This window comes from Orbicella faveolata, unplaced genomic scaffold (assembly GCF_042242905.1).
Source record: "Orbicella faveolata isolate gen_17 unplaced genomic scaffold, um_ofav_v1 contig_3, whole genome shotgun sequence".
Lineage (NCBI taxonomy): Eukaryota > Metazoa > Cnidaria > Anthozoa > Scleractinia > Merulinidae > Orbicella > Orbicella faveolata.
This window is the reverse complement of record NW_028301558.1, coordinates 16,877,863-16,901,042: the sequence shown is the minus strand read 5'-3', so window position 1 is coordinate 16,901,042 and position 23,180 is coordinate 16,877,863. Positions and strand designations below refer to the sequence as shown.

At 39.7% G+C, this 23,180-nt stretch overlaps 2 protein-coding genes across 2 annotated transcripts; both read right to left on the bottom strand.

The window, feature by feature from the left end:
• Positions 1 to 10,356: 10,356 nt before the first annotated feature.
• LOC149106669 (uncharacterized) lies at positions 10,357 to 16,485 on the bottom strand. The gene is made up of 5 exons (XM_089297481.1): positions 15,801 to 16,485; positions 15,048 to 15,121; positions 14,802 to 14,954; positions 11,106 to 11,303; positions 10,357 to 11,007 (listed from the first exon to the last, which is right to left on the bottom strand). The coding sequence occupies exons 1-5, from the start codon at positions 16,127 to 16,129 to the stop codon at positions 10,535 to 10,537; spliced, it is 1,227 nt and encodes a 408-aa protein (XP_089153607.1). The 5' UTR covers positions 16,130 to 16,485; the 3' UTR covers positions 10,357 to 10,534.
• A 2,594-nt stretch (positions 16,486 to 19,079) lies between these two features.
• Positions 19,080 to 23,126, bottom strand: LOC110060763 (uncharacterized). Its single transcript, XM_089297482.1, has 5 exons — positions 22,726 to 23,126; positions 22,394 to 22,467; positions 22,231 to 22,302; positions 20,673 to 20,870; positions 19,080 to 19,726 (listed from the first exon to the last, which is right to left on the bottom strand). Exons 1-5 carry the CDS (start codon positions 23,043 to 23,045, stop codon positions 19,251 to 19,253), a joined length of 1,140 nt encoding a protein of 379 aa, XP_089153608.1. The 5' UTR covers positions 23,046 to 23,126; the 3' UTR covers positions 19,080 to 19,250.
• Positions 23,127 to 23,180: the final 54 nt, after the last annotated feature.

Genomic DNA, 23,180 nt, shown 5'->3' with positions numbered 1-23,180 from the left:
AAAACGTTTCCCCTGCGTTTGACGTCATTTTCTTGTATTTTCGTCAAATTTTGATTTGTTCATGGTGTCGGCTGTATAGATCGGACAGATTATTTTGTTACGCGTGATCGTTAAGTGGAAATGATTGTCTGTAGCTAAACAGAATGCAGGGATGTCGGAACAGCAAGAAAGATGATTTATTTCTGATGAACGTAGTCTTCACAGGTGTAAAACTCTGAAACAGCTCTTCACTGTAAACACTGACACACGGCCTCTACCAAACTTCAATAATCACAACCGCAGTTAAACTCGACCTCAGTCACACTTGAGTAATCACGACCTCCGTCACCTTGGCACAGTTCTTTAGCAAGAAAATGCTAAAGAACAAAAATGTAAAAAAGTGACCATTTACATTGACTTTTAAAATCACGAGAAGACTGCATATCAGGTTCTGGAGGAAGATGGGGTGTAAGAGTAGAACGGCAAAGTGGGAAGGGGGATGCAAAATTTGTGGCCCATTTTCTCGAGTGATGGCTATGCAGGCTGAATCATGAAAAATGTATTCTGTATACCACATGGACAATGTTTGGGAGGAAAATTGAGTGCTTTTAGTCGCAAAAAACAAAACAAAACAAAACAAAACAAACAAAAAAAAAAAACAGAAAAAAAAATTCTGTCGAAGCAAGAAATTTCCAGCCTCCTTTCTCCCCGCCTCCTCCCCAAACCACCCCACCCCACCCCAAAAAATAAAATAGTGTTTGCTTAAGGTGGCTTCATATAGTTTCCTGACCGCGCACGCGCTTGCACGTGGTTTGGAATTTCACACATGCTCAAATAGCGATCTTGGCGAATTCCTATTATGTGATGTATGTTGTGAGATTCAAAAAATGCGAAATTTTCACGTGAAATATCTCCAGTTTTCTATGGTAAAATTTCTTCAAATAGTGTAGAGCGGTAATTACTGTTTACGCCCTCTGTCTGCTAATTCATTGAGAAAATTTATAACACAATTTTTTAAGAGGAGCTAAAAAACACAAATTTGCTAAAAGCGACGAAATTACCTTTGTAACCCTTACTTTTTTCGGGCCTTCAGGAGACTCCTCTGGACAAATTTCATGTAATGTCAAAGTTTACGAAATTTTCACCGAAGGAAATGGAAGAAAATCAAAATAAAAGTGAAATAAACGCTCTAAACAACCTATCTTTAGAGAGTTCTAATTCCAAGTAGAACTCCGTTAATTTGACAGTGATGGTTGAAAAGAGTAGTTCTGTCTTTTAGAATTAAATTTATTTTGATAGACTTGAGAGAAGTGCGATCAAGAGCAATGCGAAAATTCCCTTGGATAGTGGATATTAGAAAAGTGCGCCAAATGAACAGCGAACGGCCATATAGCTTTATAATTATCGTACGTCTTCCAACAGGGTGATTTTAAAACCATTGAATACTTTTAAAGAAGATTGAGTTGTGGTGAAGCGCAATTAAAGTACCAATTTCGGCTTGTTTCGCGTCCCTTGCAAGAAAGCGACCGCGAGATAAGAAAGTAGTCAATCCTCGTTTTAGGTTCAACGATTTTGATTCGTAAGTAAAGGATTTATGGCCCGTCCACACTGCGCAAGAGAAATTTGAAATCGTCATTTTCACCCTGAAAACGTATCAAATGTTTTCCGTCCGCACTACGCCGGAGAAATTTGAAAACGCAACAATCACCATGGTTATCGTGATCTCTTCGTTTTTCGAAAACCTCCGTCTACAATATGTTTACCGTCCACGCTAAATCACAAACCCAACGTTTTCAAGTCCCTCCGTTTGAAGAGCGTTTTCGAAAAGATCCGTTTTCGTGTCGGATTCAGGGTGTGGACGGTAGGCTCAACCGCAGAAATAAAGTTACGTTTTCACATTTCTCCGGAGTAGTGTGAGCCTTAGTCAGTCTCCTTGATTGTAGCCTTCCACAGGAGACCGTCGAGTTTGTTAATTGGATTGAAAGTGATGTTTTAGTCACTGGAGATGATGACTTTTGATTTGTCAGTTTTAGATATAATAAGTCAGTTGTTTGCATAGTATTTGTATGACTTCGTCATGTCCGTGGCAGTTATTTGGGCGTAGATGTTTGTAATAGAAAAGGCTTCCCTCTGGGTCCACTTGAATGCTTTTTAAATGAAGAGGTAACTGGAATTTAAGACAGTGCAAACTCCTTTTGAGTGTGTAGTTCAGTGCCTCAGTCTGTAGACCTCAATTTTTCACTGATTCACGTGATGAATAGGTTTCTTGCAAAGAAATGATTGTGGCTTTTTGAGTTTTTAAATATGAGAAAATTTCTCGTCTTTAGTTAACATTCATCCTTGCACATTTAGAGAAAGCCGTTTGAACTTACGCGCCTTGGAATAAGTAGGCGAGGTTTGATGTGAATTTTGCTAAATAACAGATGGTAAATAAGACTAGCCTTGTATTGATCCACTGAGACGCATTGTCAAAAAAAAAGGTTTGACTCAAAGGTAAACTTGTCACTGATACACGAGATCAATTTTTCTCAGCATAGTTAGTGATTTGTTAGCTTTAGTAGTTACATAATACTCCAGGGTTTTGTTAGCTTTTAATAAGCACATTTTTTATCTTAAAACTTGTATTTATCTGTTAAGTTACGTAACACCTTGGAAGCTTTACCACTTTTTTCGAATTTTGGTTTACTCAATTTTTATTTCTCTATTTATTGCCGCAAGCACGTTGAGTATTCACGTTAATATTCCATTGTCTGGTACTTGCAATCTAGGCTTGCAACATACTGGGAGTCGGTAAAGATTACGTAACCTGATTTTGGATGTTCTTTGTTTTCTGATGTCGACAAACAGTTGGAACCAGCCAAATATGTAAAATATCATACAAATCACATTTTCTCACGGGGCATTTTAGCCACACTTCACTCTTGAATGAAACAGAGAATCACAGAAGCATTTTACATCGCACGCTTCCATCCCGAAGTTAAAACAACCAAGATCGATATCGAGAATTTCACCTCACATTGTTAAGTTTCCTCTGGGAATTGGGCGTTACGAAATCTTGATGCAAGGCTGACCCACTTTTCTTTTTCAGAACTTACACTCTGATGATGATCTCAAAGATCGAAAACATTTAGTGTACATAGTTTTAACAGCTTTTTACCTACTTTATTTTGGGCAATTTCATGTTTTCATCATTTGGCGGCAAATGAGGGTAACATGAGGAAAAAGAATAAATTGAAACACAAGGACGCTCGTTTTTTAAATCCGTTTCACATGGGATGCCGTATTCAGTTAATGTGAAGCTCATTACATGAGGAAACAACATGGACAGTGAAGTGTGTGATACCGATATAATCTCAATGCAGTCACTTGTTCAACATTCGAAAAACAAAAGAAAACGCTGGAATGCAAAACTAAATACCTTCGCTCCAAAAATCGCAGCCGTTTTTCCAAATCTGACAGGCTGACCGATCTCTTTTCTCTGGGGTGCAACACCTTCTCAGTGCCCTTCTGATCATCAAAAGAAACGTTGGGGTTTGGTCTCTCGCTTCGTTGCAAAGTTTCCAATTTTTCCTCCATGGCTCCAATGCGCTGATTTAGCAGAAGATAGTTGCAAAGCAGAAAGAAAGAGCAAATCCCGAAAACAGCCACCACCAACAGGCCCGTACGAGCGGTAAAATGTGCCGGGGCAGATTTCATTTCAAGCTGAACAGATTTTCTGTCCATGACATTCAAGCTTTCAAGTGTTTCAGTTTGCTCACTGTGATTGTCAAAAAGAAAAGCTTTTAATACTTAATCGATGAGTAGCTTATATTTGAAAATCTATTCTGATTGATGGCCGTGTGGACACAAGATGTTGACTTTTTGGACGCGAAAAATGGCCAGTATCAGTAAATTAAACATTTACTCGCATTCTTTGTGTGCAGATGCTCGCACAAATGACAAATTTCTCACGAGTTAATAAAGCATTTACTCGCATTTTTTGCGTTGTGAATTGTTGCCCCGGTGCAGTCAGGAAAATGAATCCTTAGTGGACATTTCGCTTCACGTTACGTTAATATAGATTGTCATTAAAGCCAGAGTGTGTTGAAAACTGAGGCACTCGCTGCTGTCTCTGATATTAGGTAGTGTGCATTTACATTCGTATTTAGAAAACGCGCAGATCATTTTCTTAAGAGGACTTATAGTGATTCCTCAGAACTAAAAGTTTTATTTTTAACTTCCCCTAAATTTTCTCTACGAAGCACTGTTTTGAAAAATACAATAAAAAGGATAGGTCACCATGCTCTCTTAAGAGATAGGATGGGCCAAACTTACCCCATTTATGCCTAGCCACGCGCGTTGTTTTTGTGGTAGCTGGAAGCAACGGATATTAAAGCAAAACATCTTGATAGGTAGAAATTCTCGGGCACCTGGAACAGTGCAAAATATATTTTATTGAAAAATCGCACAATTCTAAACGACATTTATCCGACTCAAAGCGTTCCCCGAATCGTTGTTTTCGAGGTGATAATACGTATTCTCGGGTAACGGTTTGTGCACTCTTTTAGCTATATCTTTTTTTTTCTTCCAAACAATTTCTTTATTGACTTTTTAACTTAAAGCGAATAATTTGTACGCGAGAATTATGCAATTATGCACATTTAAGAGAAAACTAGCATTAATTTCGCTGTCGAGCTTAGCTTGAGGGAAATTACTTACGTTGGGCGCGTGTACGAACTCATGTATGCGCGCAATTGACGCGAAAGTCGTGCGCAGTAGGGATGCGCAATGCAATAATAAGGAATCAGCTTAATAAAACATTTACTCGCAGTTTTTGCGTCGTGCATTGTTACCTCGCTGCTTCAGGAAAATGAACCACTCGTGGAGATACGCTTCGTCTTAGCTTACTTTGGAGTATCATTAATAGTCAGTGCGTGTTATAAAAAAAAAACTGACGCGAGCTTCTGTTAAAAAAGTGGCTGAAAACAAGTATTTGAACAGAATTATGAGTACTTGTTTGTCAAGAACGTGATCTATTGAAACGGTCCTTCCAACGTAAATATTATATCAGCTCGTCTTTCTATTTCGTTATAACAAACGCGACAATACTTGAGAACTTCTTAACCTATATAGTGACGTCGAAACATCAGTTGTAAATTCTAAAACCCAGGAACCTTTCCACACTTATAAACTATTTGGTATTTATTCCAATATTTGATTTTAAGGGACTGTGTCATTTTGCTATGAATGGGAAACCTCAAAAGTTATGGGAGAAAAAAGGAAGAAAGAGAAACCAGTGACCAAAGAGAACCTATAAACTTGGCTTGCAGTCGAAATATCAATCAATGACTGATGAGATTGGTTGTAATTGCCATAACTGCTATCCATGGCCATAAATCATTTACCGCGCTAATGAAAAGTAAACTCTTCATCGGGGAAAGTTTATTTATGCTTTTGTGAAAACTTTTCATTTCTGTCAGGGAGGAAACTGAATGTTTTCACAAACTGTTTACTATTGCATATTGACCGGAGCAGTTGATGACGAAGCATACAAAAAGCGAAAGTGGCACGCGTATCTCTCCAGGTTAAGTCGCCCAACTCTTGATGTTCAGGGGTTTAACCGTGGACACTTCATGTGCATCTGACATGAGGCACAATTTTAAGAATTACCTTAACACTCTGCCATTAGATTATACAATGTATAAATCACCGCCGGGATATGTTGGAAAGGATGGCACACCCCTATATAAGCAACATGCCTTGTTGTTGTTGTTTTTGAGATGTTTTGGTCATTATATTTAACAATTATCCCAAGAGCGCACGTTGGATATGAAATGATAGATAGCAAGCGAATCCAAACGGGCCATGGCGTAAATCGTTAAACCCCCCTCCCGTCCGGATTTTCGTTTTTTTTTTATTTACTTCAGCCCTCTGGAATTCCTAGCTTGTTTGACCCCCTACGACTTCCAGTGAAAGAGATTTTACTCTTTTCCATCTCTCCAGAAGTTTTTGCTAATAATTTTCACTCCCAGGGTTCGAAATTGCAAGCGATACTATCGGTATCTTGACTAAATGTTTGGCGATCGACTTAAGCTCTCTACCCTCATTTGCAATTTTTGACTCTTCTTCGATGAAACTAGTGGGGAAATAAAAATTTCAATTGTTTTGTGTTGTGATTACCATGGAAATCACGATCGACATCATTTATTCGATCAGAAACCATTACAGCGGTTTCTTTATGAGTATATTTCGCAAGTGCATATTTTACGTTGGCTTGCAAAAAAGCCTGGCGATTTGGCGGGTCAGTATCTTACATCTGGTAGACTCTGAGAAGCAATTCATCAACTTTAAGGCCTCTGGAGCTTGATGTACAACCCTCGTTTTATCGCCTTCCGTCTGTAAATGAATGCAAACACATACCTGATTGATCGATGCTTGCTGATTGAAAGTTAAAAGAAACCTCTTCCCTCGGAAATCCAAAACGCAACCTCGTTCCCAGGGTCTCTCGTCTTACCGCCCCCTGGAGCGATGAGAGACCCTGGGAACGAGGTTGTCCAAAAAGCTCTCCGTGGTATAGAACAAGCGAACGAGGTTTTGTGTTTTCCAAATGCATGTATTTTCCAGCGGTTCTTAATTAGTAACTCAGTCGTTAGAGCATCCAAACGTTAACTGGCGTACTGAAGATCCCTTGTTCGAACCCATCTGAGAACTCAGAATTTTTTTTCTGAGTTGTTCGCTCCACGCGCATCATTTCCATAGCATCTAGTATTATTGTAATCTATCAAGCTGATGATCGAGATAAGCAGATATGAACAAATCTCTCGTGAACATGTCAATAAAGCTATTGTTGTTGTTGTTGTTGCTAATAGATTCCATGTTGCCGTGCGTCTGTTCAGTAATAGATCACAGATGACGTCAAAATGTGGTAAGAACAAAAGTGGCGTACGTAGCGATAGCCGAGTGTGTCACTGAAAGTTTAGTGTCACTGAAAATTTACAGCCAAAGCAGACTTGAGCTGTGAAATCTTCAAATCTTAGAGAAAATGCCGGAAATGTCAGGTCAGTTTTTGTAGAGCACCCTTGTGAGCTGAAAAAACCTGAATGTTGTCTTTAATATTGCGGGAGTTGAAAAATACCCTCGGAAAATTTGCGGTAGCGGTCAACACACATTGGCACGTTGGGGGCCATTCGATTCGAATTTTGAATGAAAGGAGCGTTAGTGACGGTGGTAATTTGTGTCTTATCACTAGGGGGCCAAACCACCCCCCTAATGTCTCATAAAGGCTATATTTGCTTGGTTTATATATTTCTGAACCAAGTTTGGCAGATGAGCTTTCTTTGTTCTCCAGTTTATTTTAATTTGGAAGTTGTGACAAAATGTCAGATTATGACGTCATAATTGATGACCTCACTAAAACATGCTATCATTTTTTTGTAAAATCTCATGTAAAGATTATGTCATTGGAGAGGATTTGACTTGAGGAGTAAAATGCCGGAAACCGTTTTTTGCTATAATGATTATTTTTCGAGATATGGTAAATTAAATGTTTTTTTTTGCTGTTCCCCCCGGAATTTCCTCAACCATACTGTCCTTCTTAAGTCAGTCTCTCTGGTTTATTTTTTTCAGTTTTTTTCTAGGAAGGCTAATAATCTACAAAAATAGAAAGCTTGATGTTGTCAAAAATCGTATGTTTTTAGAAATTTGATTTTCGCCTTTGTTAAGATGGTATTAACAGTAAAAAACGGTTGACGTCACAGCCTATGACGTAACAAAACTAATTTTAACGCAATAACACTAGAGGGATAATTTTTTATTCCGATTTTCTTCTTTATTTTTGCTTTAGTCATCTGGCACATCACATGTGCAACATAGCTGCATTTGCTGGAAGAAAATTACGGCTCCAATTTGGGGATTTTTCTTAAGAGGGGGACCCCATATTTTGCAGAGTTATTTTTCATGTTTAAAAATGTCATATTTCATTTAATTTTTGTGATATGGACAAAATTTTTTCAGATTTCAACTCCCTTTGATGTGCTCTTTCGAACGCATTGTAAAAAATATGCATATTAAAAACTTCAAAAGTGGCAAAAACATGACGTCATCACTGTGACGTCACAACTTTACATTTACTGACATTTGTCACGTAAATATAATTGGCAATAGGTCTCCTGCTCATCTGCCAAGTTTGGTGTAGAAAGAGTCAATACTTTTTAAGTAATGCGAAATAATGTGAAATACCCAAGAACTGACGAAACATTTGGGGGGGGGGGGGGGTGGTTTGGCCCCTACGTGTATGTGGTTGACGATTCTCAAATCAATTTGATAGTGAGTCGGAGATACTAACTAGCTGCTACAGTTGGCCGCGAGCTGTAGCGAACCATACTTTACTCACTGCTGTACCTTGAAACGAACTGGAACATTCGCGTCGGAAAGCAAGGTTATGTGTTTAAGATGATTTTAAGATGTTGTGTTGTGATGTTTCATTCTTGACATCAATCTGTGTCAACAATTATTTGAGTCTGAGGAAGGTTGAACTTTTTAAATGTGTTAAATTCGAGACAAAGCAATGGTTTCTAGCCTTGAAATTGATTCAAGACCATGCCAATTTTGTGTTTGGTGAAGTCTCGCTCGACTGCCGACTGAGCCTGCTCGAGTATTTTTTCTGAGTCATTTTCTGAAAAAAACCGGGTTTTTCTCTCTTCTTTCTGCTTCTTGTACCACAGAATAGATAGTGAGTAACGTAGCCAATCGGAGAACGGCATTCGTGATAGAACGCTAGTAGATTTATACCAAAACTCGATAGAAACACGGTACATGTTTTCTACTTCTTAAACATCAATCAATCCGTTGCACATCACCTCCTAATCGGCTCGTGAGTTAAAAGTTCTAAAAAATGTAAAAAAGAATGTAAATCCTATTTATAGTGGTTCATTCTTTCACGTCCTCGAGAAAGAATAGACAAAATGACCATCATGTGCTGTTACACTGAAGTTGAAGCCAGCTTCTCTCTAAAAAGTACGGACCAAACAACGTTTTCAACAAATTAAATGTAAAAAAGAGCGTTTCTCTTAATTAATTTTTTTGTTCGCACACTTCATGTACACTGATTAGACGTAATTCATATTGCCTAGCTACGCCAGTCATGAAACGCGCACTCAGTGGTAACAGCTGATCAATGCTACAGTGCAGTTAGCTACTGCAAAATTGTTTGCTGAGACCCAAGGGCAATTCATAACTAGTTTTTTTGTTGCATCGATCAAGTCAAGAAATCGGATTTTTATAGTAAAAAAGTCATTACCGATTCAATCAAGGGCCTAATGTCTTTCTTTTATCAGCTCCAAGGCCTCCAAATTGAATTCAATGCATACCAAAATGATGATTGACAGGGCACGAGAGACATCGTTGCTTATAGCGTACCTTAAAAAATAATTGCAGTGAGATTTCATCTCGTACCGGGAGGATACAGTTTTGCCTGTGAGCAGTCATCGATCTCTATTTCTCGGATCCTATGCGCGCGTAAAAATGAGTTATCTTTGAAAGTTAACATTACACTTTGCTTTGTACTAACGCAATAGAAAAAGACTGATCAGAGAAATGTTCCTATCCGGTCAGTTTTCGCATATAGATCACAATCGATCTTATATAGTGCAGGTGATATAAACAGGAAATACTATTTTACAGGTTTTCTTTTATGAAACAAATTATCCCGCTTTACCTTCCTTAATTGCATGAAATATTTATGGCAGAGTGTTTAAACTAATCTAGGAAGTAATAACGGATGCTCATGTGATCAGGTGACCTTAACCCTTTAACCCCTAAAGCAAACGACAGTTTTTCCTGAATCAGCAAATAAAGGCTCTCTCCGGTCCTGTGTACAATATACCATTTGAAAGCCACTGATCAGCTTAACTGACATCAGCAACTATGAAGGAGGTCACGGTCATTTTGAGAGAAATTGTTTTGAAATGTGAAAATGAAAAGCTTCCAACACGCATCAATTCTCAAATATCATAGGTATGTCCCCGATCTTAAGCTTATTTAGCAAGTTTTAGTACATAGCTTGAGGTGAAACAAGTCTTGCATTCCATGTGCATCTCAAAAAAGAAATTGTAAAATTATGGGGGTCGTCAACCATGTCGTAGATAGCAGGGGGTCACAATTTTATGCTTTCAATGAGCAGATCTTTACAAGACAATTTTCATGGCAAAAATTCATAGAAACCTCTAAAATATTGACAAAGTTATGACGTTGTGTGCCAAATGGCCCTCTTAGATAGTAAAGAGTTAAATAAAGCCAACATGACACCAACTGAGAAATTTGCTGGTCGTCTGGAGTGTTATAATTCGTAGCAAAATCTTAGATTCAGGTTACCTTAATTAACGAAATTCGCCATGCATGTATGCTTCAAGACTTTTATTCATTTCACGAAAACTGTTTTTCATTCTGCTAAAATAGCCCACCTCATCACTGAATGCTTCCTTCGTATCTAAGCTAAGTATAGTTTTTTGACGATTAAGAGACTGAAAGTAATGTCTGAAGCTTTTTTGTAAAGATTGTTTCCTTGGCCCGCTTTGACTCATTTGGTGCACACTGCGCATGTCAGTTCTCGGCCAGCAACGTACGGGAGGCATGGTAATGAACCACACTGTCCTTCCACTAGGTACAGTAGGGCGCCATTCCTGTTAGCGTGACTGCCGTGAACAAACTCTGCCTCTGCATCAATGCAAAGGAAACTGGTTGAATGCTTGTGGCCAGAGTTCGCTGCCATCAGATACCCATGGTACTCCTCGGTCCAACCAGAGGGACAGTCATTCCTTGCGGGTATCATCAGCTGCGTTGCACGAGATTTGACGTAACACACGACACATGGGGCATCGTGATCATGGAGTTTGTTCTTAAAAGGATTAAATCCGATTTCATATTCAGTGCCATACATATATGAATTCGACTGATAACCGTCCTGGTACTTGTCGTACTTTGGATTGTTTGGCAGGCAGACGTACTCTCCACCTCCACCAGTGTGGCCATGGTCGCTGCCTCCCACAATACCTGAGTATAGACACAAACTCTTTCAGCGACATATTCTTTACATCTAAGTGGCAGACACGAACTCATTTTAGAACATTTCAACGGATTATTTACCTTACCTTTATAAACGATCTGAGCACCACTAGGGCATGTGGTTCTTCCCCAGCGAACGTATTTGACCCCGGAACTCCCAGTTCCGTCTTGTCCTTTTTCGCCTTTTGGCCCACGAGGTCCTTCCAACCCAGGACTCCCAGTCGGACCTTTAGGTCCGGGAGGACCTGGAGCCGGCTTGTTGGTACCAGGCTTTCCTGTATCACCTAGGATACCAAGGAAAGACGGATTTAATTTAGTAGGTAAGGTGACCTCATAGGGAAAAATTTAAAATTGTCCAAATCTACAAGCAAATTAAAGGTACAGTGTGTATACGAGCCAAGATTTGTGGCCCAATAGACCAGTGCTTTTTTTTTGTAGTTTTCTCTGGTTTCTGTAGTGTCTGTAGTGTCTGTAGTTTCTGTAGTTTCTCTAGTGTCTGTAGTTTCTGTAACTTCTGTAGTTTCTGTAGTTTCTTTAGTTTCTTTAGTTTCTGTAGTGTCTGTAGTTTCTGTAGTGTCTGTAGTGTCTGTAGTGTCTGAAGTAACTGCAGTGTCATTAGTGTCTTAAGTTTCTATAGTGTCTGTACTTTTTGTAGTGTCTGCAGTGTCTGTGGCGTGTGTACTGTCTGTATTTTTTAGTGTCAGTAGTGTCTGTAGTGTCTGTAATATCTGTACTTTCTGTACTTTCTGTAGCGTCAGTAGAGTCGGTAGTGTCTGTAGTTTCCATACTTTCTATAGTGTCAGTAGTTACAGTAGTTTCTGTAAGTTCTGTAGTGTCTGTAGCTTCTGTAGTGTCTGTAGTTTCTGGAGTGTCTGTAGTTTTTCTAGTGTCTGCAGTTTCTGTGGTGTCTGTAGTTTCTGTAGTGTCTGTAGTGTCTGTAGTGTCTGTAGTTTCTGTAGTTTCTCTAGTGTCTGTAGTTTCTGTAGCTTCTGTAGATTCTGTAGTGTCTGTAGTTTCAGTAGTTTCTCTAGTTTCTGTAGTGTCTGTATTGTCTGTAATGTCTGTAAAGTCTGCAGTGTCTGAAGTATCTGCAGTGTTAGTAGTGTCTTAAGTTTCTATAGTGTCTGTACTTTCTGTAGTGTCTGCAGTGTCTCTGGCGTCTGTACTGTCTGTAGTTTCTAGAGTGTCAGTAGTGTCTGTAGTGTCTGTAGTTTCCGTATTTTCTGTAGCGTCAGTAGTGTCGGTAGTGTCTGTAGTTTCTATAGTTTCTACAGTGTCAGTAGTTTCTGTAAGTGCTGTAGTGTCTGTAGTGTTTCTAGTTTCTATAGTTTCTATAGTGTCGGTAGCCAGTAGTTTCTGTAAGTTCTGTAGTTTCTGTAGTGTCCGTAGTGTCTGTAGTGTCTGTAGTGTCTGTAGTGTCTGTAGTGTCTGTAGTGTCTGTAGTGTCTGTAGTGTCTGTAGTGTCTGTAGTGTCTGTAGTTTCTGTAGAGTCAGTAGTGTCTCTAGTGCCTGTAGTTTCTGTAGTTTCGGTAGTGTTTGTAGTGTCTGTAGTGTCTGTAGTATTTGCACTGTCAGTAGTGTCTTAAGTCTCTGTATTGTCTCTACTTTCTGTAGTGTCTGCACTGTCTGTGGCGTCTGTAGTGTCTGTAGTGCCTATAGTGTCTGTAGTTTTTGTATTTTCTGTAGTATCAGTAGAAACTACAGTGTGGTGTCTGCAGTGTCTATAGTTTTTAGAGTGTCTGTAGTGTTTTTAGTACCTATAGTGTCTGTAGTTTTAGCACCTTTTATAGTTTCTGTAGTGTTTTCTAGTCTCTGTAGTGTCTGTAGTGTCTTTAGTGTCTTTAGTGTCTGCAGTGTTGTAATGTCTGTGATGTCTGTAGTTTCTGTAGTGTCTGTAGTTTCTGTAGTGTCTGTAGTGTCTGTAGTGTCTGTAGTTTCTGTAGTGCCTGTAGTGCCTGTAGTGTCTGTAGTTTCTGTAGTGTCTGTAGTGTCTGTAGTTTCTGTAGTGTCTGTAGTGTCTGTAGTGTCTGTAGTTTTTCTAGTGTCTGTAGTTTCTGTAGTGTCTGTAGTTTCTGTAGTGTCTGTAGTGTCTGTAGTGTCTGTAGTTTCTGTAGTGCCTGTAGTGCCTGTAGTGTCTGTAGTTTCTGTAGTGTCTGTAGTTTCTGTAGTGTCTGTAGTGTCTGTAGTTTCTGTAGTGTCTGTAGTTTCTGTAGTGTCTGTAGTTTCTGTAGTGTCTGTAGTTTCTGTAGTGTCTGTAGTGTCTGTAGTGTCTGTAGTTTCTGTAGTGTCTGTAGTTCCTGTAGTGCCTGTAGTGCCTGTAGTGTCTGTAGTGTCTGTAGTTTCTGTAGTGCCTGTAGTGCCTGTAGTGTCTTTAGTGTCTGTAGTTTCTGTATTTTCTGTAGTGTCTGAGGTGTCTATAGTTTCTCTAGTTTTTGCAGTTTCTGTAGTGTCTGTAGTTTCTGTAGTGTCTGTAGTGTCTGTAAAGTCTGTAGTTTCTGTATTGTCTGTAGTGTCTGTAGTGTCTGTAGTGTCTGTAGGTTCTGTAGTGTCTGTAGTTTCTGTAGTGTCTGGGGTGTCTATAGTTTCTCTAGTTTTTGTAGTTTCTGTAGTGTCGGTAGTGTCTCTAGTGTCTCTAGTGTCTGTAGCTTCTGTAAAGTCTGTAGTGTCTGTAGTGTCTGTAGTTTCTGTAGTGTCTGTATTGTCTGTAGTGTCTTTACTGTCTGTAGTGTCTGTAGTGTCTGAAGTGTTTGTAGTGTCTGTATTTTCTCTAGTTTCCGTAGTTTCTGTAGTGTCTGTAGTTTCTGTAGTTTCTGTAGTGTCTGTAGTTTCTGTAGTTTCTGTAGTGTCTGTAGTTTCTGTAGTTTCTGTAGTCTGTAGTGTCTGTAGTTTCTGTAGTTTCTGTAGTGTCTGTAGTTTCTGTAGTTTCTTTAGTTTCTGTAGTGTCTGTAGTTTCTGTAGTTTCCGTAGTTTCTGTAGTGTCTGTAGTTTCTGTAGTTTCTGTAGTGTCTGTAGTTTCTGTAGTTTCTGTAGTCTGTAGTGTCTGTAGTTTCTGTAGTTTCTGTAGTGTCTGTAGTTTCTGTAGTTTCTTTAGTTTCTGTAGTGTCTGTAGTGTCTGTAGGTTTTGTAGCGTCTGTACGTAGTTTCTGTAGTTTCTGTAGTGTCTGTAGTTTTTGTAGTTTCTGCAGTGCCTGTAGTGTCTGTAATGTCTGCAGTTTCTCTAGTTTCTGTAGTGTCTGTATCTGTAGTTTCTGTAGTGCATGTAGTGTCTGTAGTTTCTGTAGTTTCTTAGCCTCTGTAGTGTCTGTAAGTTACTGTTGTTTCTGAAGTTTCTGTAACTTCTGTAGGTTTTGTAGTTTCTCTTCTTCCTGTATGACTTAAGTACTTTTTCTAGTGTGTGTAGTGTTTGTAGTGTCTGTAATTTTTTTTAGTGTTTGTCTGTTTGCAGGCTGTTTTCGTAGTGTCCTTTTTGATGTTTTTGTTCCATTTGGACTGTTGGTCGCTTTGTATTTAATCCTATAAGTTGTAAGCGACCATCCTTTACTATATTTTGCACCCGTTACTGCTTTTTCGCATATTCTGTATTTGTCAGGTTGCTTCTGTAAGTTGCGTAGTTTCTTAGCTCTTGGTTAGGATTTATTTTATAAGTTTTAGGTTGAGGTTGTGTTGTTTTTGATGTTCTCTTGGTTTGTGTTGTTTGTATTTTTGTACTTTTCCTGTGGTTTCTTTAATTGGTGCACATTATCTAGTGAAGTTTGTGTCCTTGTTGAAGTGTAATATCTTACCTTTAGGCCCTTGTATACCCGGAGTTCCAGGGGCACCCGGTTTTCCTGATGTCCCAGGGGTACCCGGCTTTCCTGAAGCCCCAGAAATACCCGGCTTTCCCGGAGGTCCTGGGGGACCCATCAAACCTTCTCTTCCATCACGGCCATCTCGCCCTGTAAATTTTGAAAAGAAGAAACAGAGAATTGTAATTAATGGTATCAAGCACAATGAACAAGGCTAAAGCATTCAAAGAGTAATGTATATACCTCGAAAGTAAGCATGGAACCACCAGTCACTGGGTTCTTTTGGAGGCATCCCTGAACGATTGTTTGCATTAACCCTGCCGGTTAAGGTAAAATCGCACAAATTACAAGACAGTGTATAAATGTGTTTACATCAAAATGTAGTCCTCAAGAAAGGCACAGTATTTTTAATTTTTGTTCACTGATTCCTGAAGGACATGGCATTCGTTTTCTCGGATACAAAACTAAGAAACTGGAACGGTTAAAATTTCACTTATTGAAACACAACTTTCGCGATCGATAGGGGTGCAAGCCCAAAAAAATGGCAAAAAACTTCTCAATAAAAGGTCATTATCAGAAATCGTGTACCCTAGAGCTGAATTAATAAATTCTAAATATTGTGAGCATTTTACAGAAAAAGCTTCGGCGTTCGGCGACAATTAAAATCACTACGGTAAGACAGAATGGATTTAAGATTACCAAGTGGCTCTAGTTCTTTCTAGTCTGGAAAGACTGCAGCATGCCGCCTCTCTACCGAATAATCCTGGTTTCTGGAATACCGGTCAATTTTTTGGGAAAATAAATAGCATCGAAACTTAAGTTAACTTAAGTGAACTTTCAATTTTTTAACCAGACATTTTTCATAGTAATTTGAAATTTAAAGTGATGTTAATTAAAAAGAAATTCTGTCTAGTAAAAGTAGGTTTATGTCAGCCAAAACTAGCTAGGTTTTGTATCCGGCAATAGACAACGGAAAAAACTATGTATGTAAAGTACCTTTTCTCCAAAGCTTGTAGTCGTTTCTCCAAATCTGCGATGGTGCTGACTTGAGTGTTTTGCTTCGCCGATCTCTTTTCTCTGGCGTGCGAAACCTGCTTGGTGCCTCTTTGATCGTCAAAGGAAATGTTGGGGTTTGGTTTTTCGCTCTTCCGCAAGTCTGCCCGCAGCCTTCCTTCCATAGTGGCAATACGCTGATTCATCAGAAGGTAGTTGCAGAAGAGAAAGGCAGAGCAGATCACAAACACAGCAATAACCCACACGCCCACACGAGCAGTAAACTTTTCCGGGGCAGGTTTCATCTCAGACTGGATAAGTTTTCCGTCCATCGAAACTGGCTTCGACGCTTTCGAACAAGTCTCGTACGTTAAACTGGGGTTGCGAAAAACAAAGCCTTTATGTCGATGATTAACTGTTATCTGATTGGAAACTGCGGGGCCAATGTTGACATTTTGAACGAGAATTTTCCAGCCGTATCAGTTAACAGTGAGTTAACTTTTTTTGCGTCATAAATCGCTACCTGACTGTTTCAGGAAACAAACGGTCGGCCGCAATACGTTTTCTGCTTAAAATTAGCTCCGGAATATAATTTTACTGTTCTTCCAGGGATTTAAAATCGCGAGCTGAGCCGCTGAGTGCAGTGTTTATACAAATGCAGGAAAGTATCTCGGAACTGACGAGCGCTACTGTTGTCAAAACTAACGAAATTATGCGGCTTGGCTGTCAAGACGATGAGCTTGTATCAACATTACAAAACAGTTGACATTGTATCGGTCTGGCTGCTCAGAGGACTTCATCATTAATATTAAGTATCTGATTTTCATCACAGCCGCTTATTTATTATTATTTTTGCGTTACTCGGGTTGTGCGAAGTATTTCTAGCGAAGAACATCAGAACATCTCTTAACTTTGGGTAAGATCGAATATATAACGACTCACACTCAATAATTTCATTAATTACATTCCATTAATAGCAAAGATCTAGATGGATTAAATTCCGTCACGGAAGTTCACAACACAAAGTAAGCGATGACAAAACAACAGAGATCCTGTTATCCGAACTGATGATGATACGAAACATCAATAGTTTAAAGCTTTACCACCTATTCGCTAAAGTGGAGAAATGCACTTCAGTTTTGCAGTTAAACAATTCACCCTTTTGAAGCAGTGAGGCCGGAAAAAACAACACAATAAATTTGGGATCAGGATGTCTATCTTGAAAACAGATCTTCTGCTGTGTAGGCAGGTAAGGTGTAAATAGTGTTTTTTTTTTTTTTCTTTCGCGGGCGTAAACGGGGAAGGGGTAGGGAGGCAAAAATTGATCCGTGCTTCGCCTCTCCCTCCCCCGTTAAACGCCGGTTAGGCAGGCTACAATTTATCATGACGATGGGCCACTTAACGGGATCAGGGAGAAAAATACATTAACGTTTCCCGTGCATGCAACCTTCCCGGCGTGTTCTGACAGTACTAGCCTTCGTTGCAAACGTTCCGTGGGAGAGGGCGAAAGAGTAAATTCTTCGACGCGCGAAATTTGGCGCGAGAGCGAAAAATCGACGGCGGAATCGGCGGTCGTGGGGCGAGCGAGGGAACACCCACCATGCCCCAATTCGTTGTGTTTAAGCCCCCTCCCCCTCTTCCCCCGTTGTTCTTCTTCGTCCCTTCGTTTGGTTAAATTTACATGTTTCAGTTGTTTACGTACTTGGTCTCTTTCTATACCAACAAACTAAATACTTTGTTTCAAACGTTCGCTTGCGTTAGAGATATGGACCTCGTCAAATTATTTTAGTGCGAAATGCAATGGCGTGTACGGAAACTATACACAGTGCCCCAAATGACACTTTACCGTCGAGGACTGGCCATGACGACAAACAGTTCTGCTTCTCTCTATCACGTTGTGAAAACCAAACAGCAAAACTAAGAATAAACCATCGCAAATAAAGAAGGCAAACAAGTCAGTAAAATGTCAGTGAGTTTTTCCCTTATTATTCTGAAAGTCGCGAATTACGTTGAGTGGTTTGCTATTTTTGCGCTCGGATAACGATTTTGGATTTCCCATGATGACTGTGGGTCTCTTGCTCAAATTCAGTTAAATACCTTTAATTTTTACTGTCGGAGCAGTGAGTAATCTTCGCTTCTAGCCCCGTGGCAATTCAACTTTTACTTCCGGTTGCTTTCATCTGGACAAATTTCAACAGTAAACGAAGATTTGGTGTCAGAAAATCGATGCAACTGTTCCTTTTTCTCTAATGATTCACATTTTGTTTTTCGTCACATGGTAAAGTTATGATAAATCACTAGTGGACTTTTCGACGGATCCCGTTAACATTCTGTGGAGGAGTTGTTTTGATGTTATGTTGATCATCATACTATCCATGAAATCATGGTTTATTTATTCATTTATTTTCTATTTTTTTGTCTTTCGGCGTCCGTCTTCAATTTCTTAAATAGACGCCTGATATTTAATATATCGCTACTGCCCAATTTCACTAAACATTACGTGGATATGTTGAGTTTTGTTGTTTCTTTGGTTTCTGTCGTTTCGTACCAAAAAATACGAGTCACAACCCATCAACTAAGCAAAATTGTGTCAGACCTACCTAGTTTTAGACTGCAAGCAGTCTCTAATTTGCTCGAAAATCCGGGGAAAGAGCGCAAAACAAGTGAACGTGCGAGTATCACTGAGCGATGAAGCCGCGAGCCGCGCGAATAGCGAGGGCCGACGCTCGCACCACTAACGGCTCGCGGCTTCGCATGTCACGCTCGCACGCTCATGTTGTTTTGCGTTCTTCCTTGCGTTCTTCCTTGCGTTCTTCGATTCTCCCCAAATGTTCGAGAAAAAGAGAAACTGCTCGCAGTGTAGTCTAATCTGTGAACAGGCTCTTCGCAGGTTAGGGACCAGAAGGAACGCGACAAAGAAAGATGAGTCCTAGAAACCAGGGAGGCTGCTGTACTAGAAGTGTGCAGTTGCAGCTTTCAACCGCTACAGACAAGTGGATAGCTCAAGTTTGAGCCGGCTCCTACAATGGTTATTTTCTAATGATACAAAAAAGATACTGCTATTGTAGCTCTTAGCCGTGTAAAATATTACATATGTAACGCGTGGTTTGAGGAATGGGAATATCTTGGCCGGCCGAGTTCTATTTATCGATCTGATTTTCCTTTCTCCATAATCTAACTACAAGGACAGAACGATGAATGTGAAACTGCCGTCTTTGTTTGCTTGGTTCTTATATGTATACTGTTCCTTAAAGTTACCAAAGCAAATCCGCCATAACTTCATACTTCAAAGCTTTTCTTTATTTTCTACGACAGAGGTTCTTCATTACTACAGGCGCCTTAACCTAGAGAATAAACGAATAATTCCTGCTCCACTTATGAAAACAAAAAAAACAAAAAAAAACCCACTGTCTGAAACTGCTACTGCAGAATTTAATCTCGGCCTGCTTTGACTCATTTGGTGCACACTGCGCATGACAGCTCTCGACCATTAACGTACGGGAGGCATGGTAATGCGCCACACTGTCCTTCCACAAGGTACAGAAGGGCGCCATTCCTGTCAGCGTGACTGCCATGAACAAACTCTGCCTCTGAGTCAATGCAAAGGAAACTGGTTGAATGCTTGTGGCCAGAGTGCCCTGCCATCAGATACCCATGGTACTCCTCGGTCCAACCAGAGGGACAGTCATTCCTTGCGGGTATCATCAGCTGTGTGGCTCGTGACTTGACGTAACACACGACACATGGGGCGTCGTGATCATGGAGGTTGTTTTTAAATGGATTATACGAGCTGACTTCATACTCAGTGCCATAAATGTATGAACCTGCCTGATTACCGTCCTTGTACTTGTCATACTTTGGATTGTTTGGCAAGCAAATGTATTCTCCTCCTCCACCAGTTTCGGTGTAACGGCTACCTCCAACAAAACCTGGACATGAATAAAATACTTTAGCATCTAACAACCTTCAGGCTCAACTTGCAAATACCAACTCTCATTACTGACCACCATTTCTTTTCTTTAGGTTTGAAACTTTGCTGGTACATGAAGACCATTAAGACCAAATTCTAATCTCGTAATCTTGAGAATCACCCTTGTCAGATGCCAAAAATAAGATGTTCTGTTAAATGTGTGTTATTTCCAGCAAAGACGCCTGTGTTCGGCTATTTCCAAACTGATTTTTCAAGAAAACCTAAGAATGAGTATGAAAAGGCTACAAGTTTGATTGGCAGTTAAATGAAATTCACATTTTCCTTTAATATTAACTCTTAATTATATGGCTGTGTCTCACAAGGACTGGGAACTACCGAATTCACGAATTTGATTGGCTGAAATCGATGTTGACCGCGGTCTAGATTTTCCCATCTAGACCGGCATCTAGACCGGTTTCATTTTGCGTTGAAAAAGTAGCAAACTAAAATACAAAAATGTTCATCATTTTCTTTTATTTTCTTCTCAGTCATTTATGGAAGTGCCAAAAAGCCTGATGACAAAAAAAAAAGTAAAGAGGACGAGCAAATTTCGGCAGGCCAAGCTAAGCTCATCGCCGTTCGCAAGCAAAATGTCAGCTAATACAAACCAGTTACATTAAACGAATTAAAGTTTTCTTCTTTGCCATATAATAAACATCTTATTAACCAAGCTAAGTCGGTCTGTATGGGAGAATCTTGACCTCGGTCGTGTGTACAGACCCCACTGCGTTCGGTCTGTACTCACGACCTCGGTCAAGATTCTCCCATACGAACCTCCAGCTCGGTTAATAAGAGCTAATTATCAAACGGATTTTGTGACTCTGCTAACTTCCCCAGCTTAAAAATCTCTGAATAACTAATATAAGAACCTTGATCAATATATAACTGGTTAATTTTAATCTTACCTTGATAAACCATCTGAGCACCATTAGGGCATGTGGTCCTTCCCCAGCGAACATATTTGACCCCAGATCCCCCAGCTCCGTCTTGTCCTTTATCGCCCTTAGGCCCACGAGGTCCCTCCAACCCAGGACTCCCAGCCGGACCTTTGGGACCGGGAGGGCCTGGAGCCGGCTTGTTGGTACCAGGTTTTCCCGGCATCCCTATAAAATAAGAATTTTTTGTCACATTTCTCATCAGGAAACCGAAAATAAAGTTCATCGTGGACGAAGAACAAAAAAAAAAAAAAAAAAAACTCTTGAAACTCCAGGCTAAGCAATAAGAAGTAGTGGGAAATATAAACGTTTCCAGACCTAGGAAATTAATGATTTTCGGTGAAGTGCATGCCGTCATCAAGAAGAACGAAGGTATAGAAAACCATACGTTGTTTTACAAGTAAGGGTCTGATTGCTGAGAATTGCTCCTAATTCTAACAGTGGAGAAATGACGCGTTTTGACCTGACAGCTGAGATCTAAGATCAACCAAGAGAAGCTAGAGCAAGCCAAGACAGTACGTTAGTCCTCCCAGTATGCCATATACCCAAGGTAATCCCTCTTAAGTAATTATTTTAAGACCTTGATCTTCTCTTGAATCAACAGAATTTATTGACAGCTGAGAAATGGTCTGAAACTTTCACTGATAGCTTAGAAATAGAATAGAAATGCCAAATCTTTTACTGATTACATGCCCCAATCCAGCTAGAGCTCCACCACTGCATGGGCTATTTTGGTTCTGTTCGTAAGTTTAGAAAAACAACGATGAGGAAACGATAGCCTGGAGGTAGTGCTGCTCATAGGGCTTGCCACAAGTTGCTCGAGATTTCACAAAAAGTTGCCCGAAATTTCTCAGAAAGTTGCTTAAAAGTTGCCCCCAAAAAAGTCAAAAGTTGCCTTTTTGTAACGAAGGTTGCTTTAAAGTTGCTAAAAAAGCAAAAACTTTTTTTTTTTGTTTCTCTCTTCTTTTACTTGGTTTGATGCAAAAATATGCAATCTGTACAACAAAAGTAACATTTCTAAGCATTTTTGTGCAATTCTGCGCCGTAACCAGCGTCGCTAAATAAATTTGTTTACAATACGTATGAGTAAATACTACGCATCAGTATCAAAATTTTATTTAACATTTTTAAAAAAAAAAAAAAATTTAAAAATTTAAACAAAACTTTAAAAAAATTAAAGAAATGTACAAATTGTCTACTGAAACATTGTAAAATATGGAAGCATGGCCCGCTAAAGCACTAAAAGCTGTTCCAACATCTAGAAAACTAGAAATTGCTCAGAGTGCAAAAAGTTGCTCGAAACAAAAAAAGTTGCTCGAAATACGAAAAGTTGCCAAAAAGTTGCCGAGCAACTTGTGGCAAGCCCTAGCTGCTCACCAGCTTTAAGTGTGTCTTAAACTAAGGGAAATATTAGAGAGGGAAATATTAGAGAGGGAAATATTAGAGAGGGAAATACTAATATTAGAGAGGGAAAATAACATACATAAACCCCGTAGGTACGTATATTACTAATGGAGAACTAACCTACCAGCAATGCCCGGTTTTCCGGGGGGGCCCGGGGGTCCTTCTCTTCCTTCTCTGCCATCCCTTCCATCCCGTCCTACAACAAAAGACGTTTGATCAATAAGAGTATGCTAACAGAACAGGAAAAAACATGGCTTACTGCTAATTTATCATTCATTTTTACCAACCTCGGAGGAGGGAAAGAAACCACCAATCTTTTGCCTTGTCTGACGGCATTGCAGATATTTTGGTTTCGTTCATTCTGTGAAGAGAAAGCATTTCGGTTACACGGGTTATTTTTCCTTAATTTGACTGCGAGTTAAAACCCCATCTGCTAATAGTTTCAACTCCGACTTGAGATGCCGGTAGCCTTTTTTCAGAGCTTGCGGTGAGCTCGGAGATGTAATCAACAGATTTTTGCAATCTTCTAGCGTTTTATAGCGTTTTTTAGCCAAGATTCAGAAAACCGCAAACAGTACTACTCTTAATTATGCAATAAGTTACCAAGAATTTTGCTAACCTTTTCTCTAAAGCCTGAAGTCGCTTTTCAAAGTCCGATTGCTTTTGGCTTGCATTGCTCGATACCGATCTCTTCTTTCTGGGACTCAATTCAACTGATGAAGCATCAGACATTTGAGGATCTTGATCAGTACTTCGTTTCAAATCTTCCAAAGTATTCTCGAAAGTAGAGAGGCGTCGATTCATCCCACGGACCTCGCCTACAAGTAAAACGACAGCGCTGATCACAGACACTCCCACAAGGACCAGAATGACAAGGGATGCCGAGCGCAAGTTTGGAAGACATTTGTTCTTGACTTCATCTTTACGTTTGAAGTCCATTTTAAGAATTCGCAGCTCTCTGTCGGAGAAACAACTCTTGAAGCCGATAAGCGAGAACTGAACTTTGATAGCTTTGATTACAAGCATTATTTGTTTAAAGGCATGCTATTGGTCGGAAACATTAAATAAAATCCA

What these genes read in the sequence shown, in the direction of transcription:
- LOC149106669 (XM_089297481.1), bottom strand. Translation starts at nt 16,129, where the DNA reads ATGGACGGAAAACTTATCCAGTCTGAGATGAAACCTGCCCCGGAAAAG. An exon ending in GGGTATACAAGGGCCTAAAG is followed by an intron (nt 11,304 to 14,801) that starts GTAAGATATTAC and finishes TTGGTATCCTAG; the next exon opens with GTGATACAGGAAAGCCTGGT. An exon ending in TGCTCAGATCGTTTATAAAG is followed by an intron (nt 11,008 to 11,105) that starts GTAAGGTAAATA and finishes GTCTATACTCAG; the next exon opens with GTATTGTGGGAGGCAGCGAC.
- LOC110060763 (XM_089297482.1), bottom strand. Translation starts at nt 23,045, where the DNA reads ATGGACTTCAAACGTAAAGATGAAGTCAAGAACAAATGTCTTCCAAAC. An exon ending in CTTCAGGCTTTAGAGAAAAG is followed by an intron (nt 22,468 to 22,725) that starts GTTAGCAAAATT and finishes TTCTCTTCACAG; the next exon opens with AATGAACGAAACCAAAATAT. An exon ending in GTTTCTTTCCCTCCTCCGAG is followed by an intron (nt 22,303 to 22,393) that starts GTTGGTAAAAAT and finishes CTTTTGTTGTAG; the next exon opens with GACGGGATGGAAGGGATGGC.